Below are 23,103 nucleotides of genomic sequence, written 5' to 3'. Positions count from 1 at the left end.
ACTGGTCTCCTTCCCCCAGTGTCATGCCTTGCCGGTGTTACGCTACAGCCTAAATAATCTTGCTGAAATGGAAATCCGATTATGTCACTGATCTGCTTAAAACCTTTTAGTGCCTGTCCATTGCCTTTCAAAACAAGTTTTAACTGCCTGGTGAGGCATATAAAATCTTATGTGACCTGTACTTTTCCTAATTTCTCTATCATTTTCTCTCTTACTGTTATCCCACCCTACTCTCTACCACAGCCATATCGTACTTGTTCAGTTCTTCAAACTGCCATCCTCTCTTGTCTGCAAGCCTCTGTGCTTCCCTCTATTTGACATACTAACCCTACTGATCACTTCCTTGTCCTGTCTAAATGCTGCTGATGTTTTAGCCTTGACTTAAATGACATCACTCTTCTCCCCTACACTGCATGTGGTCTCCCTGATCGTGTTCCCACTCACCAACCACAACATACTTCACTGCAGGGATGTGACTTGGTTATTCATCTTCTTAATTAAACTGCAAGCCCCATAAGGGCAAGGAGCACTTCTGTTTTGTTCGATAACATGCCCCTAACATCTAATAGTGCCTGACACAAAGAAGATAACAAATAAGCTGAATTTAATTCATCCAACAGGTATTTTAAGGCATTTATTCGTGCCAAATGACATCCTAGGCGCTAGGATACAGTAAACAATAAAGTTCATGTAGCCTGTGTTCTTTTGGGGAAAGAAAACCAATGGAAGCTTAATAAGTAAACATGTTTAAATGCAATGAATGAGCACATTCGTAACTGATACTTTAGATCATATTTTCCAGATTGCCTTTTCATGCTCTGTTACCTCAGTAGAGCTGGTATGGCTTTATATAGTATGTTGCGCCATCCCATAGTATAAATGTGTTTCTTTTTTTTAAATACAACACTACAGAGTCATGGCTTTTATAATAATGAAACCAAATATTCCAGTTAGATTTGACTGAAAGACACAGGGTGTGTGTGTTTAGAGAATTATATTCTCATTGCCATATTAGCAGTGCGGTCAGAAATTTTAAAGACAGATAAACTACCGGAAGAGTAAATTTTATTCTTAAATTATAGTAAAGGTTCTTTCAATCTAACCATTTGTATTAAGCTTTTTCTTTAATTAAAACTGTCATTCCAACAATTAAAATATTAGTCAAATTTATGCCAAACTAAGCTCCATCATCATATCTACACGATTAGAATGAAGAGCAAGAGGGCTACTTGGCCATCATTTTTTGACCAATTAACTAATTTAACAAACACATAAAAGGAACTGCTAAGCATATGCTAAGTCCTGGGGATACAGTCTCTGCCAACTAGAAGCTTACAGACTAATCTCTTCATTTTTCTAACTACCATCTTACTCATAAAATATAAGCTCCTAAGGAGAAGGACTGAAGAAGTTTAGAATTATGTAAAGTTTTAACAAAGGCTACAAATAACCCAAAAATAAGACTCCCCAGAAGGTTTTCTCAACTAGCCTTAGTAAATTCTGAGCATCCTTCATTTGATGTCTCTTTTGCCCTAATGTATCCAATTCTTTGTTCAGCTATATCGTTCTTTTTGTTTGGGTGTGTTCTTAAGAATCTAGTAAATCTCTTTTATTTTATTAAATCATTGTAGCCATGGAATGCCCTCATATCTGCATGGGTTTAAAGGACTCCCAAGGTAAAACTTCTTAGAAAATAAATATTCCTTTTGTATGTAAATAGTCAGCTCCTGTATTTATCTGTTTTGTACTCTTTTTGAGGGAGAAAGTGGATATCAAATTTTCTTAATATTGCACAATCTGTATACTTTCTCTTTGTTTTGTTTTGTTTTGTTTTAATGAACTGGATTTCTCAACTGACGTTTAATAAGCATTGAGGGGAAGAACGTTTCTGTCCTGTTCTAATCCCTCCCTCATCCTCACTGGCTCAAGCCTTATTATGGGTTTTCAAATAATTGGCTCTCAAAAATGTTTAACTGTCACTTGTTTGCTTATTTTCCCTCGTCCATTTCTGAGTCCATCCGCATAATGTTCCAGAGATCATGTTTATCATGTTATCCAGAGACACATGTGACTGCCAATCAATCAAGCTAATGCTGTAGTCCACTGTATATTTTTCAGGAAGAGATTTCTAGACTCTTAAGTTCATCCTAACTCTATAGAATGGATGTTTTATGTTATTGCCTGAAAAATGTAAGAGTATGTATCCCTGAAGTTCCTGATGCTTCCACAATTCCAGCAGTATTATTGCTTCTCAGACCAAGAGCATTAATGTGACCCCCTTAGAAGTCAGGGAGCTTCACAAAGAGGATTGGCCACTGGGAAAACAAGCAGGCCACTATACCAGGAAAAAATGGTGGAAAAGGTCAGTTGCAACTCAGTGTCTGGCTGGGAAAGGCTTTCAGAGCAGGAAAGGATTAAGGAAAGAATTAAGTGTCAAATCAGATTTCAGCCCTACCATCACCTTCGGTCAGGTAGCTATTGGGCTCCAGACACCTCACTTAAGCCAAATGGGCCTCAACTTCCTTTACTGAAAAATGAAAGAATTCAGCAAGATGATCTCTGTGGATCTTTCCAATTCCTTCGCTCTGTGTGTGTTTATGACTGACAGGGTAGTTTTTTAAGTTTTCAGAATATTTTGGGATCCCGATATGGCAGGCTTTGCAGTCTACTTTGCAGATTGTGGAGATACAGGTGCATCTGTGTACATTTCTTTAAATTTAGTAATTAAGGTTCCAACTTTCAAATTTCCTAATGAGGAGACAAATACACACACACACACACACACACACACACACACACACACACACTACTGTATCTTTACACCTTACTGATCTAAATACTTATTGAAGATAGTGTATATAACACAGGCTAGCAATTGTAAATTTTTTGGATTTGAAAATGTGAAGTCTTAGTTAGATGATCTTCTTTAACTTATCTTAAGTTTATCAGTAACCTTTAGCACAGTTGAGTATCTATTTTCTAACTAAACGTCAACTGCGTTGGCTGCCTCTACAAACTAACTCTAACACCTGCCTGTTACTCAAACTGTGGCCCAGAGCCCACATATGTCACATCACCTGGGACTGGTCAGAAATGCAGACCGCCTCATCCCAGACCTATGAAATCAGAATCCGTATGGCACCCAGGTGCTCAGGTGATTTATGTGCTCACTGGACTTCTGGAAGTGCTATGATACATTACGGCGCTTCCTGCACTGCTTTAAAATTGCTGTGTGTGGTGGGGAAGGGTTTCTATAAGGGAATGAACAAACAAGAAAACTAACTGTAATCTAGCAAAGTGAATTTCTACAATTCAGTGCCACTGGACTCAGAGTTATAGAAGCTTGTGGCTGAAAGAATCTCCATTTCTTTTTAATATAGTACTAGGTCTACTCTTATAAATGGAGGTAGGCAGTGAACTGGATGAAGAGCTTTATTCTGTTCAGGACCCACTCACAAATACTACATATACACTGAGAATACTAAAATATTGAATTTTTCTATATGATTAGGTAACAACCAATGTTATTTTTGCTTCCCTTTATAGCTGATGATTTTAAAATCCCATAATGCATTGCTGTCATACATAAAAAATCATAAAGAGAAAAAAACTACTTTTCAACTATGTGGTTAAAAACTCTGAAGTAAGTAAATCATAAAATAAGTTGGGGATATAAAATTCAAGTATAAGTTCAAATAAAATAGACGAGGATTCTCATTGCAATTCTAAGACTGTGTGATTTTTTAACCATTCTCTAAACTTCTCTAGGCTCCAGTTTCTTCATCTAGAAAACGAAAGAATGATCTTGATTTTGCATGCCAGTTCTAAACTTCTGAAATCTAGTGTGTCTGAAATCAATGTCCATTTTCTCATCTCAGATGCATCTATTGAAATTCGGTATGAAATCTCAGAAGCGGCCTTAAACAGTCATTCTGAGATTTATGCTATTTTACTTGCTAAGAACAGGAGCATTTGGGCAAATGACCACCTTGTGGTGCTAATGTAAAGATATTGTCCCCAAAGACGTTTTCTCTGTGCAAGGAGAAAACGGGGATGGGAGAACGCATTTTACCTCAGTTTCCTTTCATTCTGAATCAACAAATCCAATTGTGTAAGCCATCCCCCTTGCTTACTACCCACTTCACTCATGTGGTCTCCCTGAATCCTGAATGAATGGGTGAAAGCTTCCACCTTTCATAGGTGCCCAAAACAGAAGATGGTGGAGGGATGGTTACATCTGAAAAGTTACCTAGTTACTCTGGCACCAGAAAGTGAACTGACAGGTCTTTCAGGAGTTAATTACTGAGCCTGCTTTTTGGTTCCCTGACAGAATTGCTTGTTTGTGGGAAGAAACATATATATGTATCGCTTTTTCCGTTACCACTATCTCTATCATCATAAATAAGAATCAACAGGCCATTTCAAGTAGCATATGTTCACCACCATTTAGCATCTGAGTGTCAGCCTTACACAAGTGAAGCAACAGTGCCCCAAACTACTGGTTGAAATTAAAACCCACCAGACAGGGAAAGGACTTCAAATTCAGTAAGACAGTGTATATGTCTGTGTGAGCAACTTGAAGGTAAGGATGATGTGTTCTTTGTATCTGTAGAACTCTCTAGCAAAAGGCAGGCTATCGAAATGAATAAACAAGTTAATGAAGAGTGAATGAATGAATGAATGAATGAATGAATTCAAAAGAAAGCTTTAAGATGCTCTATGGAACCGACTGGGTTTTGGGGGTTGGTCAGAGGATGTTGTTTTGATAAGGGCAAAGCTATTTACAATTCGCGATGGAGAAATGAAGGTTGAAACAGCGTGATACTGGAGGAAGACTGCTTTTGAGGAGCAGGTGCTCTGCACAAACTCAGATCCCTGCAATACTCACTCTCCAACCTCACTATGGAAGACAAGAGGTCAGCATGACGGGCATTACAAAAGTCAAGTGAGACCTCGAAAGACAAACTCTCCATGGCCAGTGAGGGTCTTGCGGGACAAAACAATGTCAGGTAAGAGACTGATGGGAGAAAAAGAAGGAGAAAGAAAAACTGAGGAGGTGAAGGGGAGCAGTGGAAGAGGAGTTCAGGCAGAGGCTTGAGTTGGGAGACAGGTGTGTGAAAAATGTGCAAAAACAAGGAGAAGCGACGAAGACCCACAATTCTCAAGGGAGGGTGTGGGTGTCTGAGCCAGGAGGAGCAGAAAGGCATTAACTCAGAGAAGACGAGGGAGCGAGAGGTCAGATAAATGTCTATAAAATAACACCCATCACCACCGATAACAAGTATAAAAGAATCCTTTTTTTCTTCTTGAGAAAGACAAAGGGAATTTTAAGTAGGATTAAGTAGTAGTAGCTTTCAGAACTCAGCAGCTCTCAGAAGCAATAATACCGACATAAATAGCTAAGTGGATGGCAGGAATGGCTTCACTTTGGAATTCGGCCAGCATATCAAAGTTAACAGTAATATCACGTCTTTTTGAAAGCTTTCCTAAGATTCTAGGGGGGAAAATCATCTCAGAAAACTGTACCAAGGTAATTTTACGAAGTGGCTGCTCCTCACTGCTTGAAGACATCCTGTCTCCCAAAAATTGATAAGACAGAAGCTCCATCCTGCTGGGAAGCACTCTCTTATCCATGTAAATACATTGCCAGTATCGCCCCCAATGGAAGGAAGCAAATAATTAGGTTCACAGATTACCATCGGCTAATGTAAAATTTTACTCAAAACATAACCCACAAATGATGCTCTAAGTGCAGCAAAAAGGACCTTGTAGATATTCCACTTTCAGAGTTTTCTAACTTTTGGACTCACTGTGAATGTTTAAAATGTAAACCTTGTAAGGCCAAATTCTGAAACAGACACAAATGTATATATTCATTTCTGAATAAGATGGAACTGGGAAAACTGAAAATATAAAACGTGTTCAAATCCTGAACACCTCTAGTCATGAATAACCTGTGGATTCTTCCTCCTAAGTACACTAGGTACATTTCCTCTTTGTCCACTAACGGGTTCGTTCACCTTCTTTTCCTCCCTAAAACAGAGATGACCACTGGGTGTTGATGGCAATTGGGGGCACAAATATCTTCTCTCACCATCTGGAAACATTGATGTGTTTTCCAAAAAAAATAAGTTAGAACATTGCATTCTTTATTTATTTCCTACCCAGAGACAAGTTATTTCATTATTACCCACAATGGAATTTGCATGAAAATCTGTTTACTGACCCCATTCCCTAAGGGTGCATTTGCCCTATCACTTGGAGTAAACACCATTTTCATTGCACTAGAAATAGTTCTAATTGGACAGACTGCTACAGTTTTAGCAACACCCAAATAAGTCAAAGGAATATGAAGCAGACATGCCATCAAGTCTGGATTCTACGACATTCCAGTTCCATATTTATGCCCGAAATATATATTCCATGTACACCATCTACGGACACTAAAAGGATATCTCTACACATCAACATTTCTTGAAAAACACGAGTTTAGAGAAACTGATTATTCTGAAAACAGTCTGTTTAAAAGCTATACGATTAATTACTAATTTCCTACCAATTTTATCATATATATATATTTAAAATTTTTTAATAATTTTTTTAAGTTGAAGTATAGTCAGTTTACAATGTCATGTCAATTTCTGGTGTATACCATAATGTCTCAGTCATATATATATAAAGAACTGAGTTCATCCATTTCCTTAACTGGTAAATTTTCATGAATATGATCTAAACAACAATAGAATATGAATGTGTAGATGATCAAACAATTACACTCAGGATTCAAAACTAAGTACAGTGTAAAATATACATGAAAGAAAAACATATAAGGCGCCCTGGGTATAACCTTTCCTTTCAAATCCTTCTATAAAACTGGTTCCTCTTTATTTCCCATTATTCACTGACCCACCATGCTCAGTCTCCTCTTCCGGCTCCTCCCTGAGAGTCTTAGGTTGTCATCCCGCACTTCTGCTCTATTTCCTGAGGCAATGGCATCCCTGCCCTTGTCTTTAACTTCCAGGCCTCCATCTGCCACTCTCTAACCTGTTCTTTTAGTGCAGATCACGATGTGGGGGTCTCAGCCCTTATGCTGCCACCTGCTGGGCAGTTCCATGGGGTGATCTCAGGACCAAATTCAACATAGTCCCTGCAAACCTACCATTCGTTGTCTTCTCTGTTAAGTGCTTACATCACCATTTCCCTAGACCTAGCCGGGAGAGATTTAGCGTTCAGAACCTCCATCACTCACCACCACCCCACCTTCAGTGTCAGCGCCCACCAAGTACTGTGAATCCTACTTACTAGGATTTCTATACCCTGTGTTCCTCCCCGAACGAGCACGTGTCATTTAGGCTGTAAATGCCCATCGCCGGGGTCACCGGATGGACCCTGACTGAATTTTCTCTTCTCCTCCATGATCTCCAGTCCTCCCTACATTTCTGCCAGAGGAATCTTTTTGAAACAAGAATCTGAGCAATGCCGTAGATAAAAGCCTCAAGTAATTCTATCTTATAGGTAGGATAAAGGCCCCAATGCCTCAGCTCCAGAGCTTCTGGGAAGAACTCCAAGACCCTGCATGAGCTGGATGCAGCCTGTCTCTTTATCCTCTTCTGCCCTCACTCTCTCTCACTCACTGTCCTCACTCTCACTCACTCCAGCCTCCCTGACCTCTTTATTTCCATATCTTGAACCCAAGAGGCTTGCCCGGATCCTGCAATGGGCTGCCCTTCTGACTTCACATGGTCTCACTATTCAGGTTTGGTCTCAAATGTCACCTCCTTGGCAAAGTATCCAGACCAGAAAACCTACAGTGACTGCCTGCCTCCTGCCCAAGACGACCTGGTCACTCTCTTCACATTTACTCCGTTGTATTTCTCCGAGGCATGTCTCAGCATCTGAAAGTCTCTGTTTCTTTATACATTGACTTGTTTAGTGTCTGTCTACTCACACGTGAATGTAAGCCCTGTGGGCACGAACCTGGTCTTACTTCATTTACTCCAGCTCCCGCAAAGGGGCCTGGCCCACAGGAAGCGTGAAGTCAGATCCCTCCACAGGGTGGCCCTGATTTTCACATCCCCATCCTCGCTCCGTTTATATGGCTGCTGTAGGATTTATCATAGTACATCTTTTATTTGAACAGTTATTTCCAAAGGAAGTAAATAGAAGAAAGGGAGGACACATCAAAATGTGGGGGTTGGGGAGTAAGCAGGGGAAGAGTGTCTGATTATAAAATGCTCGTTCAGTGTAGAAGATTTATGCATCTTTGTTAAAAGTACTCCTAACTTTTTATGCTCTTTTCAACCATGTTGTACATATTTCATTTTCATGAGTTCATCTCTAATATATATATTTTTAAATTATAGACAAAAATGGGTTAAAAAGGGATGTTTATATTAACCTTGTATCTGTGACCTTGCAAAATGTATTACTTAGTTCTAAGTAACTTTTAAAATTCCATAGATGTTTCTACATACACAATCATGTTATCTGCAAATAAAAAGGTTCATTCTAGCATTCAAAAATGCACATTTAATATCACTATGATTTGTAAGCACAAGATACAGAAAGCAGAGCATCAAAAAACCACATCAGCTAGAACTATGCAAGATATGGGGGACATAGAATGAAATAGTTGAAAAACACTGGCAGACAGCAATTTGTTCTGATCTGTCATCCTCACTACATTTGAGTTCCTGGAGAGTAAAATCATGTCTTCTTATTTGTCAATATCCCACCAAACCTAATAAAGTACTTTGCCTAAAGTAGACAGTCAATAAATGTGTTTTTTTTTTAAATAGAATTGAATACCCCAGTGTTGGGCACATGGCACCTGTTCAATGAATACTTGTTCATTGACTGTAAGTTTGTTTGAATGATCACTGTAAGCTCAGCCCTGCTGAGAAACTGCAACAAGAGATACGGAGTAGAAGATGCAATACAGTCAGCATTAACCACACGTAAACTTCATTTCTCAGGTAATGATAAAAATAAATGAGCCAAGGAAAACAATTAAGTGGCTACCTGTGCATTTCTTGATATGACTGTTCCTTTTTCCATGTGACCCCAATTTGCATCCAAAATTCTCCTCCCAGAATTCTGCGAACCATACATTTCTTCGATTATTGGCAAGAGTTCGGCTTCTAAAGTATCGATCAAACCCTATTTTAAAGAAGAAAAGCATGATCTTAATATTCTTTCAAAATCAACACCAAATACTGCCAGAACTTTTGAAGTAGATAATATACTATATTGTGATAATACATGAAAAAATATATATGTAACTAATGGGGGAGGGCCAATAGCCCAGAGATGAGGCTTCCCTTGTAGTAAAAGTCAAAGGGGGGATCAGTGGACAATAACTCCACCCCCACCATTCACCATTCAGGCACCTGGCTCTAGGGATGAGAATAGCAGGAAAGCTCACTGGGTGTCATCCTTGTAACTTCTCCCTCTCCTCTCCATCTCCCAGTGGCAGCAACCGGTGACCTCATGCTGAATATTCAGAACCAGCTCGGAGTTTTCTCATTCTCCTCTCCCTCATAGCATAGCCAACGTCTCAAGCCTCTGTGCTTCTACTCGCCTCAAGATTTATCTGTCCTACATGTTCCATTTTCAGCTAATTCAAGAAAGGAATCAGAACTAATGTCATCGTATGGGGTCATGGGTAATGGGCGAAAGTGCCAGCCTGCCTCAGATAACCACCCCATTGAAGGGAGGCCACCCGGAAAGAATGCCTTACTCCAAAGGATAACAGCAAAGGTCGGAATTTAAGTCACTGTCAAGATCATTGGAAAAGATATCTGGGAGACAGACTGCCTTTCAGGGATGCTCCACCTCTTGGCTGTTGCCTTTATTTATCCATAGAGCCAGTCCAGCATCAGGTCTTCCTTTGCTATAAAGCAAGCACTTTGCCATCCAACAATGCTATAATCATCATATATGCCCATGGAAATGTGCAAAACTAAAGGGTAACTGCTAACACCACTGAGATATCTAAGGCCAACTATAGTGCTCCTTCTTAAATAAAAATCTAATAGGTACTATTTTTTAATAAAAAATACAATATACTGGATTAAATAGTTACTGTCTTGACAATTCTGCCATCAACACTAAAAAATCTATCCAGAGTCATCAATGATGGATGCATTTCATCATATGCTGGTACTTACGAAGAACTCAAAAGCCTTTGCTTTTGAGCTTAGTTTCACTTGGAATGAAACAAATTTTCTATGGTACATCCTTACCATCGATTGATGCTCTTTTGGGCAAAATTGTCACAGCCCCTTCTGCAATCTCCTCCTGCTGATAAACCGGTGCTATTTTGGATCCCCAACTATCTGAGCCGATCCAGAGAAAATGCCCACTTTGGTTTAATTTTTTCGCGGCTTCCAATATCCTCCTGTAGGAATAAAAAAGAAATAAAACATCCCACACTTATCAAGAAACTCTACACTTATGAATGTTACAAGACCCACTATATCAAGTCATACATACTCAGTAGGTCACCACTGGACAACTAGTCAATCATTCTGACTGCCTGAGTCGTATCACCTCCTGGAGGAAACAGAGTGGAGACTTTAACTCCAGCACCTGGTAAATTAGCCTTATCCTTAACCTCATTCACGTCATTCTGTCTGTCATCGTTATTTGTCTCGTTTCTTTCAGTCTCCAGGTTTTACTCTATAAACACTTCAGGCTGAGAAGCTAGAAGGCTGCTGTCTCTCCACAGCAAAAGGCAGTCTGTAATTGAATGAGAGGGCTGCAATTCCTGTGAAATCTCACAAGACTTTACATTGAACATGAAATATGTTAGAAAAAAGATGTGGGCTGCAAATCTGATCCACATAAGGAAGAAAAGCAATTGGCACCTGATGTCATCTTCATTGGCAAACATGATCACTGCCCGAGCATTAGGTGTTTCTAGCAGGCGCTTGATAATTTTCTCAAATTCCCCAGGTCTTGGTTCACGTGGGATTTTCTGTGATTGAGCAATGCAAACACCACCTATTTAAAAAAAAGAAAGAAAACGATTCAGAAAGGATATTTATTTAACAAATTTAATGAGGTTAGCTACTTTATAAAAACACATGAATCAGGAAAGTATACTGTTTCTCAAAATAGCTATCATTCTCACCTATTAAAAGCAATCACATTTGTTTGCGTTATAATTTATGTACTAACTCAATGACATCAATGACTTAATCATTCATCACGGTTTTTTTGCCTCAATTATTTTTGTGGATGTCTATAAAAAAATAAAACCAAAGTGTACAAAATGTAGGACAAGAGAGAAGGAGCAGAAAGCAGGGTGGTTTTAATTCGTTTAACGTAAGTCCAAGGACAGGTGCCTGGATTAATAAAAGTTATGAGTATGTATTATAGGTGAGACCACCAATTAATGTCCTTTTGCTACTTTTATTTATAAGTAGATCTGCTTTAAAGTTAATTTCCTTTTTTTAGCTCATAGTATCACAGCAAGATTCTTATGCATCAAGATAATGTTATGAGACAAGTGGTGTTTAAGACTATTTGAGACACAAGCACGTTTCAAAGACGTACGCCCTCTGTTGATGGATGCCTCCACCATGAAAATCAAAATGGCACAAATGCCATCCCACTATCACAGCTAAAACAGAAATAACTCTTCTTCTGGCCTCTCCTTTTAAGGCAACGAGAAGCCAAAAAGAAAAGTTTGGAAACAATCTCTGCCCTCAGCCGATGGGCTGGGATAGGAGAAGAAGAAAGAGATTTCCTCCACTGCAGTGGTGCAGAGGTAACCTATTCTAATACGCGAAGAATAAGCAATATTAGCAACAAGTTTAAATCGCATTATGGTTAAACAGGCTTCTTGAGTCACTTGAGAAGAAAATCACCATTTATTTACAGCATTGCCTTAACAGGCAAAGGCATTTTTACTTCCAAACAATTGACAATACGTTCAGTCACCCAAACATTACTGGGTGCCATTATATGCTATGCACTGGGCTGGTTACTGAGAATGCACAATCTAATCCGACAGTTAGCATCTAGTCTGGGAGAGAGGTATTCCAGTAAATTATCATGGAATATGTAATAAATTTTAGAATTAAGAGAATATGCCACACAATAGGAGCACAGAGGAAGGAGTAACTCAAGTGCTCAAGAGAGTTGAATTTTAAAGGGCAAATATACGTGGATGTCCACATAGGGACAAAAGTGGATACTTCTGGTAGAGGCCAAGCTATGGAAGAACCTTGCTTGATGTGGCTTATGGTAGAGACTGGCTGGGGTAGAGGTTGGAAAGAATGGGCAGAAGCAGCTTGAGAATGCCTTTGTTAGACATGCTAAATAATTTGGATTTTTATCTTGAACACAATGGGAACCCACTGAATATTCAGAAGCAGGAGAATTACACGATGAGTTGTATGCTTTAGGAAGAAAACCTCAGGTAGCCAAACAGAGAAGAACCATGTAATAGCCAGACAACTCGTGTGTTATGATCAGATTTAACTTATGTGATAATTTTTGTTTGTAAAAAGCTGAGTTAGGTTGGAATTTTACACAGTCTAAATCTATTTCATACTTTTTTTATTCCTTTACCTCACCTTTTATTTGTTAGACTGGTCAATCTGTATTTTCCTGGAAGAAGGGACTGCATAATTAATTTATTTCAGATGAGCAAATACTTATGAAGAATCAGCACTGCATAGCATTTTGCTGTTTGGTGCCTTATGGATATTTTATTAAATTGTAGAGTGCATGACTCCCAAGTGATTGGACTTAGAAGATTAGGATTTTTTTTCTTAGCCTTGAAACTCATTCACACTTTCTATCTTCACATCAGTCAAAAAAGCACACAGTTAATCCATTCATAAGCATTCATGGTCTACTACATTTCCAGAGCTACAGATATTCAAAGATTGCCTATCCTCAACAGTCTTATTATATAATCAGATGACAAGATGCACACATAAGAAAAGCCAGACAAGAATGTAAAATAATCCAATGCTATAAAACAGCAGCAAAAGATATATCAAAATGCAGTAATGAATACGTAGTCCCCCAAATCGTCCAATGACTTCATAGAAGAAGAGGCCATTACATACTGTTAGAGTTTGGTTAAAATACCCGTGAAATTTAATCAAAAATCCTGGCTTTATCAAAGCTATGTTTTCCTACAATACTCATTATCTATTGTTTCAATGTTTAAAGAGATCCTCTGACTTGATTTAGACTCCTGGGGTCGGGAGGAGGAGGGGGACTTGCCCTCCACCACAGAATATGTCTATTGCACCTGTTTTTTTCACACCTCACTCTGAAATAGCGCTGACTGTGCACAATTCAGAGGGCACTAACTTCCCTGTTCTGCAGGTGTGCCCAGTTCTGCAAGAAATAATTTTTAAACCTTGGCACTTAGGAAAAGAATGCTGTATGGAGGGATCTGGAATTGGCTGTTTTCTAAAATATCCTGTCTCACTTCCTTGCCTGTATAAGTATTTTCCTTTGATTATTCTGTGATAAAAGATCATGTGTTGAACCAAACATTTTACATACACTCTACAATACATGTGATCGCTCCTTGCCAGTTCCAGTCACTATGTACCTCCCTAATCCTAGTAAAAGCACTCTAAGATCACCATATTTCTGATGAGGAAACTGAGAAACAGGGGTGTCAGCAGCTAGCAAGAGGTTGGAACCCAGGTTCAAAGCCAGATCCATCTGACTCCAAGACTAGAATTGTTCTCCTCACCTTGCTCATTCATAATGGGCTATATACCTATGCTTAATGGTTTAGTGGGTATCCATAATTGATGAATAAGATAAAGCAAATTTAAAGACTCATTTAAAAGAGCCAATGTGTCCTCCCTTATAAATCTAGTTGATAGCTACACAAATACAGTACTCCTATAGAACATAAAGAACTTAGTTAAGATACTTAGAACTTACGCAGATTATAGAACTGACCTAAACTTCAGTACATAACTATTGCATCCTCAAGAATTTTCAGTTGGCCCTGTAAACGCATGTCCTCGTGAAAATTTTCCTGAGGTCTCCAGTCTTCCACTTCACCTTTCTGCTGCAACAATCACAGTAATTGCACATTTTAAAAACTTTGTTACTCTTTATTCTGACCCTAGACTCTAAGCACCATGACTACTGAAGCTTGTCTTTCACATTTACCGCCACAGCCCCAATACCTGTCACTGTGCTTGGCCCATAGAGACTTCAACAAACATTTGTTGAATTAATAAATGCAATTATAATAGGCACTGCTGATATAAATAGAAATGAGACAGTTCTGCCGTCAAACACCTTTCAGTCAAGCAGGGAAACAAAAAGATGCATATAAATATGTTTTTTTAAAACTGTCACAAAAAAAGTTAAAACAATTTTGGAGCATCAAAATTCAGAGGACGTTTTCACTGAAATAGCCTCTTTATTAGTTATTTAGTTATTATCAGGGTGCAGTAAATTAGAATACCACCTTGGCCTTAGTTTGTTCATCTGTAGGGTGGCACAATAATTTGCTCTTATTGATGCAAGAGCAAATTTATAAACAATTCCATTCATACCTTTTATTTCTTTACCTCATGACTGAGTAGCCCAGTGTCTCAGGTCTGAGAAATAAAAGGCCCTTTTCATGTGTGTTGGTTTGCTCGTGCAGTAAGACGTGGGAGTGAAGAAGAAAACACATCTGGGTCAGAATATATGCAGGTGGTCCTGTGTGACCTTGAACAAGTCTCTCATCTCTCAGTGTCCTCATCTCTGTGACATGGTTCATAGCAACTGTTTCCCAGGGATGTTAAGAGAATCAAATTTAAAAGGGTAAAATGATAAAGTTCTACACAAATGTCGTACATTATAACCATCACTAATAATCATCATCCTCATAAACAGAAAAGCATCATCACCAGACTTGAGCTGAATACGATTGTATTCAGACCTAAAACATGGGATTGTCAACAGGTCATATTCTTGAACCCTTTACCATTTTTTTGTATAGCATTTTAAATGTCCTAAATTCTGAGACGTGATATTTGCCCACTTGTCTATGCCAGTAAGTCAGATGACTAGATTTCACTTTTCACCTATTATTGGTCATCACAATGTGATCGGGCTGTTTCAACGGGAGAGAATGGAAAAAGTTACTTCCATTCTCTTCTGTGATCCCCTAATTCCCACTTTAAGAATTCCAAGTCTCCTTTCGGGGGGAGTTTATAAAGATTTTGAGGATCTGGGTTGAAAATTAGAATTTAATCCTTTAAAAGAATAATAGTATGGTAAAAAAAAAAAACTATTAATCTATTAATGGTGCCAACTATTAAGAAGCAAAAGCTGTGGAAACAATCACATGTGCTGTTTTATTTAAACATTTTCCTACAGATTATTAAGAGGCTGGATTATAAAATGTTAAGACAATATTATGGCAGCCTTAGGAGTTTGAAATATTTGCCCTTGGCCTCCACCTGATGGAGGACCAGGGAAGGAAGCAGGACTGGGTAGAGGAGAAGTCCAGCTGGCTATGGCCAGTGACAAACTCCCAGAACCACATGGAGGCTAGCATGGCCTTCAGAGTTGCTCTATATTAGGTCAGCCCATTATACTTCCACATCCATCAGTCACTAGATGGGGGCCATCCTGGGAAGAGGGGGTGGGTACATTGGGCAAGACAGCTCTCTGCAGCCAGGCCATCCTTCAAGGACCTGGAGTGCAGCCCCACCACAAGGCAAGGGCAACAGTACCTTCACTGAATGGGAACCCAAAGGGGGACTCATCATATATAAGAACTGAGATTTATAGAGAACTGAAGTTACTGTATCTCCGAAATGATAGTACAAGCCAAACGATTAATAAAATGTCATTGTTTAATTTCAAAACTTCTCTTCAAAGAGGACTTACTGCACAAAGAAAGGCAACCTATACAAACAGTACAAAAGTGAAACTGCAGCCAGCTCAGATAAAAGAACTAGGATCCTAGAACTCCCTGTATTTCAACAGAGAAGCTTTGTTAAAGCAAAAAGGGAAAAAGATCGTGTTTTTGGTTGTTGCTTATTTTTAAGAACAAAATCTTTATCGATAATGTAGAAAGAGAAAAAGAAAAAACAAGAAACAATGTCACAATACCAACTTCCAACTGTGATGGAAATTGAGGAGGATTAAATTATTAGAATGAAATTACTTACAAAGCTGTGTATAGAATATTGAATGCGATTTTCTTTAAATAACATGATTATTACCAGTGTCTCAAGTTGGTTCACAATTTCCGTCATGTTAAGTTTTAAATACGTCAGATCAAGCCTCTGGTTATATATAACTTGCTAGATCTGCATGACAGACTGGTTTTGATAAATACACAAATCAACAAAGTTACCATTTTATCAATTGTTAAGGCTATTGTTAAAAACAAATGATTGGTCAAAATTATTGGCTGACCATAAGAAATTGCCTATAATCTACCCTAATAGGAATGTGATATAGTCAGTCAACTATTATATATTATTTCTTATGAATGCATCTTCAAATAATAGCAATGAGCAAAACCAAATAACCAAGTGTTTTGTTTTGTTTTGTTGTTTTTCTTAAAGACAATAGAAATATGTTAACTCTTAAAAGTATCTGGATCTCAACTCCAATTCATTGAGAGTGAGGAGTTTCACCACCACCCCTGAGCAATTCTCCAGACATCAACCGGGTATCCTAAAATTCCACTCAATTCTGATACTATCCACCTGGAGATTGTCAGATTCCACAGTTTAAGGATCCAAGTCCTACAAGGCTGCCCCCGCCAACTTCAGATGTCAGTCGCAAGCTCAGGTTGTTACCTGGGCTTCTGACCTCAACTGGCTATAAATCAGAGGCTGCCAAAACACCCTCCTTGAGTTTGATTAATTTGCTAGCATGGTTCACAGAACTCAGAGAAACATTTCACTTACTAGATCACTGGTTTATCATAAAAGGATGTAACTCAGGAACAGTCCGATGAAAGAGATGCATAGGGCAAGAGGAAGGGGCTCAGAGCTTCTTTGCTTTCTCTGAATCTCCAAGTGTTCACAAACCCTAAGCTCTCCAAACCCTGTGCTTTGGTGCATAGGCAAGGTTGATTAAATCATTGGCCACGGGTGGCTGAACTCAATCTCCAGCCCCTCTCCCGTCTCTGCAGGTTGGGGGATGAGACTGAAAGTTCCAACCCTCTAATCCCTTGGTTGGTTTTCCTGATAACCAGCCCTAACTACAGGTTTTCCCAAGGTCACATTAAAATAACTAAGGATACTTTATCATTGTCATCACTGAGTAAATCCAAGGGTTTTAGGAGCTCTGTGCCAGAAACTGGATAAAAACCAAATATGTACTTCTTATTATATATCACAACGTCACAACTCGCTGCCCTAATTACCCTTGACATCATTTCTTTCCATCTTTCTGGAGACATAAATAATATAACAATTTGGCCTCATGTAATTGATCCTTTAGTGGTGGTTCAGTAAAATTTGTTCTAAGGTTTGAATAAGTGTAATCACACCTCTTGTAACAATATTTTCACCTCCTTATGTGGGTGTACCACTGGGACTTAGCAGAAAAGTGCACAACGTGATGAAAGTGTGTCTGTTCGTCAGCTTCAAGTGCGTTTTGTGAAAGAGAGGATTTATCTCCCACATCACAGTGAAGAAAAATTGTTATCTTTAACAACATGGATTAAAAGAGCAAAACTGCACTTAAATCTGTGCTCAGTCTCCCCACCCCTACCCCCACCAAACATGTTATGCTTTTTCCTCTATCCAATGTCATGTGCACCCTTAAAGGGACTCTGAAAAGCAATGAAATGAGGGAATAAAGCTCCTGGTACAGAGGGAGCATGAGCCTCATGCTATTCCTCGATATGTCCCCTGAAGAGTGGCAACAGGGACAATCCAGCATGGAAAGGACTGGCCCAGAGAGCCCCTCTCCTGCCTGTCTCTGTGTGTCCTCTCAAAGAGATGCTGATGCTCTGGAGACAGACTGGGCTGGGATAGGCTCATAGGGTCAGTCCTCCATACATCCTAGGCTTTCTAACACGGCCACATCTCATCAAGGATCCAAGTGCATGCTCACAGGCACACAGTGGTATGATGGTTATGAATGTCGCCTCTGCGGCTAGACTTCCTGGCTCCAAATCCTGGCCCTTCTCTGATTAGCTATGTGATGCTGGGTAAGTTATGTGACTTCTCTGTGCCTCTGCACCCCAATCTGAAGACTGAGAGGATGCTAGTATCTGCCAGATGGGCTACTGTGAAGGGATTAAATAATTACTCAACAGATTAATTTTTTCCTCAGAAGACACATTAGTTGTAAATTGTTTAAAATCAAAATTGACAAACGCCAAACAGAAATGGTAACTCACTTTCACCGTGCAATATTTACCTATAACATTAATTCTAGACACCTCAAATTTCACTCCCCAGATGTACATAGAATAAAATCTCGTATTAGAGAGTCCAGCAATGGAGACGTGAACTACAGAAGGTTCTACATTAATTAGAAGGGAAACTCGTGGCCACCACTACTAGAAGTAAACTTCTAATGTGTTGCCTCTTCCCCATCCTAAAAATTGGAAATATCTAAGGAGGCATGAGTACAGTAGGTGGGGGAAATTCAGGAAAAGAAAGAAATCCAAAAAAGCAGAAGAAAGGGAAGAAGGAGGAGACAGGGTGGGGGAGGAAACCAGGAAAGGGAGAGAGTGAGACAGAAATGACACCACATGATTGAGGGAAGAAAAAGAAGAGGAAAGAGGAGAACCAGAAGGCAGACCATCCAGACCAGAAGTATGTTCAGAGCTGGGCCAAAAATAGGTTCTCTGTAAAGTCAAAACACCAAACGTGGAGTTAGGAACATTTCGAGAAGGAGCTCTTGACTAAATTTTTTAAAGTTTTACTAATGTGTTGTGTGCATTTGTATTTATGTGGATTATTTTCTCAGTACTATTTTTAGAATGTTTTCGGATTTTTATTTTGTTTTGTCTGTTTTTGCCATTTCCAAGTAGATTCCCAGATACTGGCGCCAACAATAGGACAGGAAGGTGACGAAAGATGAAACTAACTCCCTGTAAATGCTCAAATGCCCAATATGAACAAACTCTCTAAGAAAAGAGAAATCTCATATTTTCCAGCCCATTGCCTAGAAAAATCATCATGCCAATGACCACTGGAATCAAAGTGAGCACTCTTTAAGTTTCTTACCCATTCTGGACTAGGAAAAAGATAGTATTGAACTTTGCATTAAGCTCATGACAGTTACAGATTAAAAATTAGTAATTCAGTTACAGATGAGGAATGCATCACAAAATCATGCCAATTAAATTAGTGAGAGGGGAGAGTGGACAGTTGTGGCATCCACTCTTCTTCAATCATTCAACAAATACTTATTGAGCACCTATTACATGTCAGATACTTTTTAGATCCAGAGCCTACAGCAGTGAATAGTATAGAGTAGGTCCCTGACTTCATAGAGCTCACATCTCAGTGAGCTCTGTGGGTCTTGTGAACCCTGATACCTGCAAGCATTCGTCTGACATGGGATGAATAAGTGAATGGACAAGAGGTTCCTATTTCACGATATGGTGGAATGATCTAATAAAGAGACAATAAGCATATCTACATATGAAATATACCATCATTCAGGAAAAGGAAAAGCATCTCGGCATCTAAGCTATTATATATGTATATAACATACAGTCATTTCCAAATACCTTTAGCAAATAGGACACTCTCAACAGTATTTCAACAGCTGCTATCAGAGCTTGAAAACTAAACATTCTTCTACTCAAGGCTCAATACCTTAGCCTACTTACCAGCATTACCTGAATTCTGTTGTACATTGACTTTCAATCAGTGATCTTTACTCAAAGCAGCATTTTAACAGATACTCAAGGGGGACCAACATTCTTGATTTAAAGAAGAAGGAACTAACAACTAAAAGACCATTATTATTTTATCTGAATAACTTCAGAGCAAGAGTTGTGTCACAACCAATGTACAACAGGAACTAAGCTAAGAAGTGGACTTCAGAGAACAAAAATAAAGCACCAAAAGCACTTAAAACAGTCTTTCAAGCAAATGCAAGTACTTGTGTTTCTCTAGATAGTGCAAGATAATTTTCCACAGCAGGATTTGATCTACGTGTTCGAGATATATGAAGGTTAAAAATATAGATACATATTTAACTTCTTGGATTCAAATAGTACTAAGAAGAAAGGAGTGAATTGATATGTTTTTAATAGCAAACCATCCTACATTTTAGTTATTTAAAGGATTCTTTTAAAAAGAACTTTTAACAGCTTTATTGAAGTATAATTGATATACCGGAAAAAAAAACTGCATGTGTTTTATGTATACAGTTTGGTGAGTCTGGACATATGCATACATCTAAGATATAATCATCACACTCAAGATAGCAAACATATCCATCATTTCCAAGTTTCTGTGTGTCCCGTGTCCTCTTTGTGTGTGTGTATGTGTGTGTGTGTGTGTGTGCGCGCGCGCATATGCATGTGTGGTAAGAACACTTAACACGAGATCAACCCTCTTAAAATTTTAAGTGCATTATACTGTGCTGTTAACTATAGGCACTACTTTGTTCAGCAGATCTCTAGACCTCATTCCTCTTGTACAGCTGAAACTTTACACCCACTGAACAACTTCCCACTTCCTCTTCCTCCCAGTCCTTGGCAACCACCATTGTCTCTATTTCGATGGTTTGACTGCTTTAGACCCCTCATATAAGGAAAACCAGACAGCATTTGTCCTCCTGAGACTGGCTTATTTTATTCAGCATAATGTCCTCCAGGTTAGTCCATGTTATTGCAAATAGTAGGATTTCCTTCTTTGTTAAGACTGAATAATATTCCATTTCAAGGATATTCCACATTTTCTTTATCCATGTCAATGGCCCTGTGGGTTGTTTCCATATCCTGGCTATTGTAATGCTGCAAAGAATATAGGAGTGCAGGTATCTCTTGGAGATTCTGATTTCATTTCTTTTGTATAAAAACCCAGCAGTGAGAATGTTGGGTTATGTGGCAGCTCCATTTTTTTATGTTTTTTGAGGAACCTCTACCATTTTCCATAATGGTTGTATCATTTTGCATTCCAACTAACAAGGGTTCCATTTTCTCCACATCCTTCCTTGCCAACACTTGCTATATTTTGTTCTTTGTGTGCTTGTTTGTTTGATAATTGCCGTCCTAACGTGTGAAGTGGTACCTCATTGTAGTCTTGATTTGCATTTCTCTCGATGGTTCGCCATGTTGAGTCCCTTTTCATATACATAATGGCCACTTGTATGTTTTCCTGGGAGAAATATCTATTTAAGACCTTTGGCCATTTCTAAATTGGGTTATTTGGGATTTGTTATTGCACTGCAGGAGTTTAAGAACTTCTGTTAAAATAAATTTTAGATTAGCTTTTAATCAAAATAGAGGACAATTAGTAACTTGAGATATGAGACTCCCCATACACAAAAGAAATGAACCCTATTACCTTTTCCTTAACTAAAAATCAATTTTAGAACAAATGGAAAATACTAATAACAATGGCATATTAAATACTAGTTCACCATGCTTTCATATCTAATCTCTCCCTCATAATATCCCACTGCTATTGAATAAGTAGGCTAAACATCATGAACTAATGTTTATGTTGAGGAAACTGTCCCCAGGATCACACAGGTAGGAAGGAATCAAGTGCAGACCTCATGACCCCAATTCTAACAGCCAAGTAGACTCATTATACTTTGCTATTATCTCATAATTGTCTCCTTGGTCATTAAATCTCTTCCATATACATAATTAAACTGCATCAGCAGGTAAGGTAGTATAATTAAAACATGAACTCCAAAGGTATACATCATCAGAGCTGAATAATTTAGGAAAATGGGTTTTGGTCTGGTTTAGGTTGGACAGAGATTTCATTCATTAATATCCTCTCAAAAGGATATCCTGCAGGGTTCTTCTCCCCATGAACCCAGGCATGCCCACCATCACTCACAGAGCACTGATTGAGTGCTTACTACACGCCGAGTGCTCTGATGGAATCTGGAGATACAAAAATGAAGAAGACACTGTCCCTGGTCTTGAGGCACTCACAGTAAATAACACAACGTGTAAACAATATCACAATTTGATGTGAGAAATGCTACAATGCAGAGTAGCCTAAGGATATGGGACCAAGAGAACAGAGTCTAGTAACTATGAATAAGATTCACCAGCTCCTGCCAGTGACTGTAGGAATATGTAGTCAAAGAAGCGTAAAAAGTAGCTCTATGTTACACTCGATACACACCGGGATCAGCAAGTCAAAAAACATTTCAGAAGTGAGTTTATGATTGACTTAGCCAGCCAGAAGCCAGCAAGATTTATTTCTAATGGATACTACCAGTCAGCAGACGTGTCTGGCATGTCCTGTGAAAATGTGATGATCATTAATAATTTAAATATGATGTAATAAACACCCTGCACTTATGTACAAAGAGGGACTTAATTTTACCATTCCACAATAAGAAACAGACAACTCACCTTGGAGTGGAAGGAACACAGAGAAAAACAATGTGAATTCCTATTAAAATGGCCACTTGAAGGGGAAATAACAAAGCATCAATTCTAAGAACCAAGGATTTGAGTTGGATTCAATACACTTTAATCACAACTAATCAAATAGTTTATACATGATTTTATTTATTTCAATGTTTAAACACGTCAGGGCTTGTGAGATTAGTTTTTTTTTAATTATTCCTATTATTGCAAACTGTGAATGTACAAGCTAGGACAAAACTGCATCATTTAGGGATTCACCATCAAACACCATTTCACTGAAACCAAGAAATGTCTATATCCGCAGTATTATAGGAAATAGAGCAGGTGTGCGCATTAAATTATATTGTTTATCTAAGGGGGTTCTTAGAAAAGAACAACAAGCTTTCAATAATTCCAACATCATCCAAGCACAAAAATGAAAACTGATCAGAACTGCAAATGACAAAAGGATAACCATTTGTCACCTCAAATATTTCTGTGATATAACATCTACAATTTCCATTCATGCAGTGACTCCCAGATAAAACACATTCTCTTTACAAATGCATTAGGTCTTAACC

At 38.6% G+C, this 23,103-nt stretch overlaps 1 protein-coding gene across 3 annotated transcripts in view; it reads right to left on the bottom strand.

Moving 5' to 3' along the window:
* GRM8 (glutamate metabotropic receptor 8) overlaps positions 1-23,103 on the bottom strand; it is a 677,086-nt gene that overhangs the window by 361,047 nt on the left and 292,936 nt on the right. For all 3 annotated transcript variants that reach the window (XM_032483576.1, XM_032483575.1, XM_032483577.1), the window contains exons 4-6: positions 10,869-11,004; positions 10,245-10,399; positions 9,022-9,159 (exon numbers count right to left, since the gene is read on the bottom strand). In XM_032483576.1, the coding sequence (XP_032339467.1) occupies positions 9,022-9,159; positions 10,245-10,399; positions 10,869-11,004 (429 nt within the window). The remainder of the gene's footprint in view (positions 1-9,021; positions 9,160-10,244; positions 10,400-10,868; positions 11,005-23,103) is intronic.

Source organism: Camelus ferus, chromosome 7 (assembly GCF_009834535.1).
Source record: "Camelus ferus isolate YT-003-E chromosome 7, BCGSAC_Cfer_1.0, whole genome shotgun sequence".
Lineage (NCBI taxonomy): Eukaryota > Metazoa > Chordata > Mammalia > Artiodactyla > Camelidae > Camelus > Camelus ferus.
Note: the sequence above shows the minus strand (reverse complement) of the source record. Positions and strands in the feature narration are given on the sequence as shown.